Here is a 9,897-nt window from a genome sequence, read left to right on the forward strand (position 1 = left end):
AACCCGATCAGCTAACATCAGTTAGCGTTAGCAGCAACCAGTTCGTGTGTAAATTAAGTCACGCAGTCGTTTCCTTTAATTAAAGGTGTTTCAGAGCCGGTTTACAGTAAAACACCTGACAGTGATAACTTTATTCCTGTACAGGTGAGTGCACGTTCAGGGGGAAGGTGCGCCCCTTAATGGGGACAGGTATTGATCTCTGCTGTGTTCAGGATTATTTAAGGTGGTTTGAAGGGATTCCCGTCTCGGTGTTACTGACACTAAATGTCTACACTGACTCTGAAGCAGACTGCTGCTGCTTTGAATAAAGATTCACTGAATAACTTCGGATTTTCTTCACGTGAACATTTAAAAAGCGGTGAAGCAGGAAATCAGCGCACGTTCACTCAGATCTACCGGTTTCTATTGAACGCAACGCGGATGATTGACAGCGGAGAGCTGACGAGAGGAAGACAGAGGGAAGGGGACAGAAAGCTCCGGGAGGAAAGTGAGCGAGTTTACCGGTTTGTCGTCGGTTTGATGTCCAGAACCTGTCGGCATCACCGGGTCACGTGAGCAGCTGAGGGGGAGAATCACCTGCCAGTCCACACTAAGCCAGACTCAGTCCCGGGACCAGGAGCAGACCCGGATTCAGTGTAAAAGGTGACGGAGCAGATGTGAATGAAGCTGCTGATAAAATGGCTGAAAGCTCCGGCTGCTGCTTCAAACACCGAGCGATGACAGAGATGGTGGAGCTCAAAGATCCTCTCTGGACGAAGATGAGTCACTGTCCCCTTCCGGTTTCACGGGAGTGGGAGTCGACTCTGCACATGCGCGCCACCGCTGCCACAGAGAGGCGACGTCTCACTCCGACACGTTTTCCAAAGCGAGGTGTGAAGGTGTGATCCAGCTGCAGCCTCTCTGATGCTTCTGATGCTTAATAATAACAATAACAATAACAACAATAATAATAATAATAATAATAATAATAATAATAATAATAATAATATCTGAAGGACTGTTGGTCGCCTGGTATTTTCAGAATAAGATATCTGTTGAACACTTTAAATGACTTTAAAGGGCCTTCATTGTTTTTATGGTAAAATACCTGTAATTTTAAACAAGTATTTTAATGAACAGAATGCACTATTGCTGTTATTTTTAAGAAACATGGATTTAATATCTGGAATCCATTTTTAAAAAAGCAATAAACATTAAGTTGCAAAAATAATAATAAAACCGGGCTTTAAAACAGAGAAAACATTAAAGGCAATAAAAATAAATAGAAAACGTCAGAGCTGAGAACGTACGATCAGCTCAAATTAAAACTCTTAAACGGTGGAGATAACCAATTAACACCCTCTTATATCATTAATCATTTTATTGATCATTAATTAACCTCAGATTTGCATCTTTATTGAAAAGTTAAGGTCCTTTAAGGTCCATATTCAGGTGTAGTTACCTGTAATGTTATTTTGAACATTTTAAGAGGTTTTAACACCTTAAAAACACTCAAATTTAAAACTGGATGAAAGTTTTTAGGTTTTACATTTTAAGGGACTGAACCCAGACTGAATGAAAGCGCAGACGATCCGTTAAAAAGCCTTAATAAGGTTAACGGTATAATGTGTCACATGACCAGCTCGGAGTCAGCTGGTAATATAAAGTGATGACAAAAGCAGCCAAAATGCCCGTCGAGCTAGCTGGCTTGCTAAGCTAGCTAGCTCGACCACCTGGGCTCAGCTGCACTCACCTGTTCTCTGGTTCCTCCTCGTTGGTTGACGGTGGAAATACGGAAATTCGCAAGTTGAAATCGACGCACGCAGCGTTTGAAATGTTTAGTTTTTGATGTTTTTGATGTTTTGAGCAGAGAAACGACACACACACACACACACACATTCATCACACACACACACCTGTGTGATGTACCTGAGGTTGCTTGAGTCCGGGTTCGATCCCGCGTCTCCACGTCTCCAGTCGGCGTCGTTCACCACTGGACCATCTTCAGCGCTGAGCGACTCCAACAACCAGAGAGAGAAAGAAGATCAGAAAGTTCCCCTTCGTCAGCCGGCAGAGGAACAAAGTTTAAAGACTAAAAACAGATTCAGACCGAAACAGATTCACACCGAAACAGATTCACACCGAAACAGATTCGGAGTGAAACAGATTCACACCGAAACAGATTCACACCGAAACAGATTCGGAGTGAAACAGATTCAGACCGAAATAGATTCGGAGTGAAACAGATTCACACCGAAACAGATTCACAGTGAAACAGATTCACACTGAAACAGATTCAGAGTGAAACAGATTCACACTGAAACAGATTCAGAGTGAATCAGATTCAGAGTGAAACAGATTCACACCGAAACAGATTCGGAGTGAATCAGATTCAGAGTGAAACAGATTCACACTGAAACAGATTCGGAGTGAAACAGATTCGGAGTGAAACAGATCCACACCGAAACAGATTCGGAGTGAAACAGATTCAGAGTGAAACAGATTCACACTGAAACAGATTCACACCGAAACAGATCCACACCAAAACAGATTCGGAGTGAAACAGATTCACACTGAAACAGATTCGGAGTGAAACAGATTCACACCGAAACAGATTCAGAGTGAAACAGATTCACACTGAAACAGATTCGGAGTGAAACAGATCCACACCGAAACAGATCCACACCGAAACAGATTCACACTGTAATAGATTCACACTGAAACAGATTCACACCGAAACAGATTCAGAGTGAAACAGATTCGGAGTGAAACAGATCCACACCGAAACAGATTCACACTGAAACAGATTCACACCGAAACAGATTCAGAGTGAAACAGATTCACACTGAAACAGATTCACACCGAAACAGATCCACACCGAAACAGATTCGGAGTGAAACAGATTCACACTGAAACAGATTCGGAGTGAAACAGATTCACACTGAAACAGATTCACACCGAAACAGATTCAGAGTGAAACAGATTCACACTGAAACAGATTCGGAGTGAAACAGATCCACACCGAAACAGATTCACACTGAAACAGATTCACACTGAAACAGATTCACACCAAAACAGATTCGGAGTGAAACAGATTCAGAGTGAAACAGATTCACACTGAAACAGATTCACACCAAAACAGATTCGGAGTGAAACAGATTCACACTGAAACAGATTCGGAGTGAAACAGATTCACACTGAAACAGATTCACACCGAAACAGATTCAGAGTGAAACAGATTCACACTGAAACAGATTCGGAGTGAAACAGATCCACACCGAAACAGATTCACACTGAAACAGATTCACACCAAAACAGATTCGGAGTGAAACAGATTCAGAGTGAAACAGATTCACACTGAAACAGATTCACACCGAAACAGATCCACACCAAAACAGATTCGGAGTGAAACAGATTCACACTGAAACAGATTCGGAGTGAAACAGATTCACACCGAAACAGATTCACACTGAAACAGATTCACACTGAAACAGATTCGGAGTGAAACAGATCCACACCGAAACAGATCCACACCGAAACAGATTCACACTGTAATAGATTCACACTGAAACAGATTCACACCGAAACAGATTCAGAGTGAAACAGATTCGGAGTGAAACAGATCCACACCGAAACAGATTCACACTGAAACAGATTCACACCGAAACAGATTCAGAGTGAAACAGATTCACACTGAAACAGATTCACACTGAAACAGATCCACACCGAAACAGATTCACACTGAAACAGATTCACACTGAAACAGATTCGGAGTGAAATAGATTCACACTGAAACAGATTCACACCGAAACAGATTCAGAGTGAAACAGATTCACACTGAAACAGATTCGGAGTGAAACAGATTCACACAGAAACAGATTCACAATGAAACAGATTCGGAGTGAAACAGATTCACACTGTAATAGATTCACACTGAAACAGATCCACACCGAAACAGATTGAGAGTGAAACAGATTCAGAGTGAAACAGATTCGGAGTGAAACAGATTCGGAGTGAAACAGATTCAGACTCTGGTTCTCGGCTGTAACGCTCACCGAGTCCTCAGAGCTCAGCTGGGAGAGAAAACGCTTCACAGTTTGAAGGTTGTGGGTTCGAATCCCACCTGGACGTGAGTTAACCAAACAAACTGAACCAGGATCAGTCTGCTTTGTCTGGTTCTTCTTCTAGGATGAAGAGTAAAAGTGTTGTCTCAACCTTCCTCACTCAGAAATGACTTCCTGTCTGTGCTGATGTTTATTAAAGCTGCAGAAGAAGAGTGATGACATCAAACTTGTGAAAAGATCTTTTGGAGAAAAGCAGATTAATATTTGAAGGAGATCTGATCTCAGGCCAGCTGGTCTCTGTTAGCTCTGATCGTCATCGTTTCGCCGTGGGTTCAAATCCTGCGTCTGACTTTTCTTTATATCGCGAGCTGAATATTTCAGCATGTTTCAGATGCAACTTTTCAACAGCGCAGGAGCTCGTTGTGTGCTTGTTAGTGAGCAGCTGTTTGCTTGATTCAGTGTGATGTCGTGTTTAACACTGCGAGCGCCTGAGCTTATACAGGTGGGCTGGCAGGTGCAGGACCAGCATGCACCTGGGCAGCAGCAGCCACGGAAAGAGAACAGAATAGAAATATATAACTATATGTCTGTTTGAAGTCTCAGCATCTTTATTATTTGTCGCTTTATTCAGATCATCATTACAACCTTCGAACTATCAGTTTGTTGTTCACGTTTTACAACTTTATTCGCAAAATCAAACTTTTCTCTTCAAAGTCGCCCAAAAACTCAGACATGAAGCTTTTTTAGAATGTATTGATTTATTTGTGGGTATAAAACGTGCAAAGTGAGTTTCAACAATCTGATCAGCAACATTTTGTGGATTATAGTTTTGTGTGAAGATGAATGATTATTAAATGTATCTGATGAGAACTCAGTCACCGGACCTGCTCCGCCCACCTGCTCACCTGCTCACCTGCTCACCTGGGGGGCCTGGTGCGCCTTGAACACGCAGGCGCACTGCCGTTTTGATACTGCGGTGTTTATATACACGTCGCTGCTGATTGGGTAACACCTGGAAACGGGGCAGGTCTCAGTTTTTAACAGCCGGAAATCAAAGTTGATTGATCAGCTGATCGAACAGGAAAAGAAATAACAAAGATGAAAAAGATCCGCTTTAGATTTGATTCTGTTGCTACAATTAGAAAACAAATGAATTCCAACGGTGTTCAACTTTATTTGGGGAAAATAAACCTGTAAAAGAAGGAGGTGTGGCTCTTTCTCAGAGGGTTTTATTTTGAAGTGCGGGAGCGGAAGTGACGCCGTTGCCGGTGTAGGTGATGAGTCCAGGTGAGTTTCTGCCGGCGAACATGGGGCTGGTTTACTCGGAGGTAAGAACACAAGCCGTCTGCTTTCATCTGTAACCAAATGATTTTATTGCTTCTGCTCGGATGTTTCCTCACATTTACTTCCGGTCTGTGATGAAGTTCAGCGCGCAGGTGAGAGCTCACCTGCAGCTGAGCGCGCGGGAGCTTCACCCGGCGGAGCGCGAGATGTAAACATACTGAATACGTGCGAATATTCATCATCATTCATCACAGCACTGTGTGTGTGTGTGTGTGTGTGTGTGTGTGTGTGTGTGTGTGTGTGTGTGTGTGTGTGTGTGTGTGTGTGTGTGTGTTAATATACCTCTGAGGTCAGTCTGAATTTCTGCGTCACATTTTTATCAACACAAATCAGTTTGATCTCGAGCTGCAACTAATGTTCGTTTTTTAAATATTACAGCTGAGACAGTTTGACTGAATGTAACAACAACAATAATAACAATAATAATAATAATAATAATAATAACAATAATAAGTGTAATTATAACAGGAGTGGGGAAAATAGTTTTTTGTGTGATGTTCAGTATAGACCTGAATGGACTTTGGACTTTTGGTCGGACAGAACAAGACATCTGAAGGGGCCCCTGACCTCTCGGGCCCCTGACCCCTCGGGCCCCTGACCCCTCGGGCCCCTGACCTCTCGGGCCCCTGACCTCTCGGGCCCCTGACCCCTCGGGCCCCTGACCCCTCGGGCCCCTGACCCCTGGGGCCCCTGACCCCTGGGGCCTCTGGGCCAGAGCCTCTGTTTGAACATTTCCTGTAAATCAAACGCAGCGTGCAGTCTGTGGTGGTTTTGTGTCTCTCTCGTTCTGGGGGTCTTGCTCCTGTGTCGGAGGGTCGGGGGCCCCTGTCGGTGTCCAGGGGCCCGTTGTCTCAGCTTCAGTCTCCAAACGACCACCTGTGTGAGCGAGACGGCAGTGCTTTTACTTTGACGAGGCCGGCCGATGACTGCAGTAATGTTTGAATTCTCAGAGCTGAGAACTGGACTGACGTGGTTTCTTCTGGTCTCCGTTCATATCGTTACATCTTAGATCTGTATTTTCTGTTTCACTCTGACTCGACTTACAGACAAACCGCCAGAATAAAGGCTCAGGTACAGTCCTGTGTGATTTTCCAGTTAGATACCACGAAGAAACTGGACAAACTGGTTCATTAAGGATGTTTGAGGAACTGATGACGGATATAAACGGGTTCTGCGCAGCAGGAGAACCTTCCTGGTTCTGTGCAGAACGCTGCTCAACACCTGTACAGCTTTCCTGTCCAACAGTCAGTAATAATAATAAATAGAGAGGAATATATTAACAACAACATGAAACAAAACCACCAGAGAAAACCAGAAGCAGGACAAACGTACGGTGGCCCCGAGGGCTCAGCGCGCTGCAGCGAAGCAAAACCCGAGCGCAGGAAGAAACCTGCGTTTTGTTTCAGCTGAAAGCAGGTTGACACGTGATTTACAGCAAACATCTGAAGTAAGATCTGAATCGATCAGAACATTAAAACTAAAATAAACACTTTAGCTCATTTTCTGACAGATAATCGCCATGGCAACTAACGGCGTGTCCAGGTGTGGCCGTCACTTTTCCGCGTCCGTCTCAGTTTGCAGCGATGATGATGATGATGATGCTGCTCGTGTGTTTGAACTGTGTTGCAGTTTGAAGTGATGAAGCACCTTCTCTGTATCTTCTGCTCGATGGAGCGGGAGACTAATTATGATTCATTTCTTTCTCCAACGTCTCAGTTTCACAGAGGAAGAACTGCGGCTTCAGTCTTAAACTTTTCTTTTATGTGGAAACGTTTCAGTGAGAAGTGGTAGATTTGTTTTTGTATGTTTTTCCTTTAAGTTTCTGTCTCGGTTCTCTGGATTCTTCTTTGTCCTTCGTCTCCGGATCGTTTCTGCTTCCTTTGCTTTATTGATTGATCTGTTTCGATCACTGTGTCGGTGCTGTGATCTGTTTGTGCCACCTGTATGCAGATTAACCCCTGAGGGTCTAGGGCCCCAGAGGGTCTGGGCCCCTGAGGGTCTAGGGCCCCCAGAGGGTCTGGGCTCCCTGAGGGTCTGGGCCCCCTGAGGGTCTGGGGCCCCTTGCTGCTACCTGAATGTTTAAACTTGAATATTGCTTCTATCAGCCGGCCTGTCAGTCAGCGTACGACGGAGACGTCGATCAGCTGTTCCGACTCCTGAGAAAAGACCCAAACCGCCTGAACGTTCAGGAGGAGCGCACCGGGGACACGCCCCTCATCGCAGCCTGTCGCCACGGTAACCTGAGGGTGGTGCGGTACCTGCTGGACAACGGGGCCGACGTCCACCTGACCAATAAGGTGCGTTCGCCTGCTGATGTCATCGTGTTGCTGTCCCCAGCCGTGACTGTGACTGATGTAAAGTGTGTGTGTGTCTCAGAAGCAGAGGACTTGTCTCCACTACGTGTCCAAGAGGAGTCTGTCTCTGCTGGATTACCTGATGATCGCCATCCTGATGCCCATCCTGCTGCTCGGATACTTCCTCATGGTACGCTGCGGCTAACGTGCACGCCGGACGTTTCTTAAGCATTTCCTGCGAAGCTTCCTGGAGAGAAGCACGCCATTTGGCGCTAGTTATACATAACATAAAGTTTAATGTGTGTTTAACTGTTACAGCGCTAGTCACCGGTCACTGATTACAGTTAACCACAAAGCCCAGATATTCCTGTGAGTCGGCTGAAGGTCTGCTCTCACCAGAAGGTGCTAAAGCAAAATTAATCTGCGCCTCGTTATGAAATATTTGGTTCTAGCAGCTTGGTGACGTGGTGACGACTCACAGGGTTAGTTAGTGAACTTCTGTAGCTGAAGAGCTAACATGCTATCCGGTCGGGCTAGCGCTAATCAGTCACAATTGCTCCTTTGAGCTTCTCTCCATACTGTTCTCTGACGTTTAGTCCTCCATTTCATTCAATAAAAAAGTTACTGAAGAGGGAAGACAACGCTTTCGAAGCTAACACGCTTGCTAACGGTCAGTAAGCAAACTTAGCTTACTAGCTTGTTAGCTAGGAAGTAATAGAGGTGTAAATCAGACAGCAGACGTGTGACAGTGTCGTCTTCACGGAGCAGACAACTGGACCAGAAGGACAGTTACTTTACGGAGAAACAGACTTAATATAGACAATAAATGTGTGTGTGTGTGTGTTTAGTTACAGAAACAGCGGCAGAACGCGGCTCTCATGCAGGCGGTGCTGAGCAGCAGCGTGAACATCGATGCTGTCGACTACGTGAGTGAACACAAGTTCAGTTTCATCGTCACTACATTAAAACAGGTTGCAGCTCACTAACTAGTTCTCACGTAGAGATCAGCTGTTACTAAATATTTTCTTCAGTTTGAATGACGCAACCTGGTTTAGTGAATCGCTAGTTTGAAACTAGTTAGTTGTTACTAAGAGCTCAGGAAGGACTGAAGGATCCGTGAAGAGCAGCTCAGTCCGGATGTCGAGCAACTTGTACTGAGGAATCTGGTGTTACTGGATTGTTTTGTCGACACGCCCTCCTTTAAAATATGCTTTTAAAGGTTCATCATTGTTGGCTCATTACTGACTGCGAGCAGCTCACAGTCCTCTGAACGTGTCTCAGACCAACAGATGCTTTTAGAGCTCGAATACTTTGTGAATTCCTCTTGAAGCCAGACTGACTCGTGGGTCTCTGCTGATCAGCTGTTGGTGGTTTATTGAAGAATAAGCACCGTGTAAATGTGGACACAGGGTCCTTTATGCAAAGCCAGGTCTGCTTGTGACCCCTTATTGCAGGTTGCATATCAATGAGTGGTGATTTCCACTCTCGGATTATTACATTTTTCATTTTTAGAGGCCTGAAGAGGTGAAACTTTATAGCATTTCACAAGAAAGAAAGTAATAAGAAATAAACAATCTGTGCAGCATAATTTATTTATTATTTATTTATCTGTGATCACGTGACGATTTCATCACATTGTGTGTTTGTAGTTAAATTTGATATGAATGATTCAATATAATGACCAACTGCTCCAGTGTCCAGTGATCGGACGGGGTTTTGTGTGTTTCGTGTGTTTCGTGTGCAGAAGGGGAACACAGCTCTTCATTACGTCTGTCAGAGGGAAAGTCATCGTCTGGTTCCTCTGCTGCTGGAAAGAAACGCAGACACCGACATCCAAAATAACGTGCGTACAAAAACGCACCACGACATGAAGCGTCCTACGACCTGAGGAGACGCCTTCAGTCTGAGCGCTGACGTCTTCTTCTTCTTCCACAGGACAAAGAAACGCCGCTGGACATCGCCACCAGACTGAAGTTCAAGAAGATCGTCAACATCCTGAGAAAGACACGCTGACAGACAGACAGGCAGAGAGAGAGACAGGCAGGCAGGCAGAGAGAGAGACAGACAGACAGACAGACAGAGAGACAGGCAGGCAGACAGACAGAGAGACAGGCAGGCAGAGAGAGAGAGAGACAGAGAGACAGACAGACAGACAGGAGAGAGAGAGAGACAGACAGGCAGGCAGACAGACAGACAGACAGACAGACAGGCAGGCA

General features: G+C 44.9%; 2 protein-coding genes across 8 annotated transcripts in view; one reads left to right on the forward strand and one right to left on the reverse strand.

Moving 5' to 3' along the window:
* The window catches only part of stambpl1 (STAM binding protein-like 1), a 22,539-nt gene extending 16,910 nt beyond the window's left edge, over positions 1–5,629 (reverse strand). Inside the window, exon 1 of one of the 4 annotated variants that reach the window (XM_044179958.1) lies at positions 5,584–5,629. Coding sequence is in view for 1 of the 4 variants with exons in the window: in XM_044179957.1 (XP_044035892.1) it covers positions 502–540 (39 nt within the window). In the remaining 3 variants the exon portion in view is untranslated. Of the gene's footprint in view, positions 1–501; positions 819–5,583 lie in introns of those variants that run through there. The other 3 variants (XM_044179957.1, XM_044179959.1, XM_044179956.1) reach the window with 3 other exon arrangements.
* Positions 5,264–9,858, forward strand: ankrd22 (ankyrin repeat domain 22). 4 transcript variants are annotated; one of them, XM_044179963.1, is made up of 6 exons: positions 5,264–5,371; positions 7,493–7,684; positions 7,764–7,871; positions 8,530–8,607; positions 9,426–9,524; positions 9,617–9,858. In XM_044179963.1, exons 1-6 carry the CDS (start codon positions 5,321–5,323, stop codon positions 9,692–9,694), a joined length of 606 nt encoding a protein of 201 aa, XP_044035898.1. In that variant the 5' UTR covers positions 5,264–5,320; the 3' UTR covers positions 9,695–9,858. The 4 variants fall into 4 exon arrangements, with proteins under 4 accessions (XP_044035898.1, XP_044035899.1, XP_044035900.1 ...); XM_044179964.1 differs by having other exon boundaries at positions 7,767–7,871; positions 9,617–9,815; XM_044179965.1 differs by lacking the exon at positions 8,530–8,607.
* The last annotated feature ends 39 nt before the right edge of the window (positions 9,859–9,897 follow it).

The sequence above is a fragment of the Siniperca chuatsi genome, linkage group LG20 (genome assembly GCF_020085105.1).
Source record: "Siniperca chuatsi isolate FFG_IHB_CAS linkage group LG20, ASM2008510v1, whole genome shotgun sequence".
In the NCBI taxonomy this organism is placed as follows: Eukaryota; Metazoa; Chordata; class Actinopteri; order Centrarchiformes; family Sinipercidae; genus Siniperca; species Siniperca chuatsi.

Bases quoted from the DNA above. Each gene is read 5' to 3' on its own strand.
- ankrd22 (XM_044179963.1), top strand. From the start codon at position 5,321: ATGAGTCCAGGTGAGTTTCTGCCGGCGAACATGGGGCTGGTTTACTCG. The intron at 5,372-7,492 runs GTAAGAACACAA...TGCTTCTATCAG, and splicing joins TGGGGCTGGTTTACTCGGAG to CCGGCCTGTCAGTCAGCGTA. The intron at 8,608-9,425 runs GTGAGTGAACAC...TTTCGTGTGCAG, and splicing joins ACATCGATGCTGTCGACTAC to AAGGGGAACACAGCTCTTCA.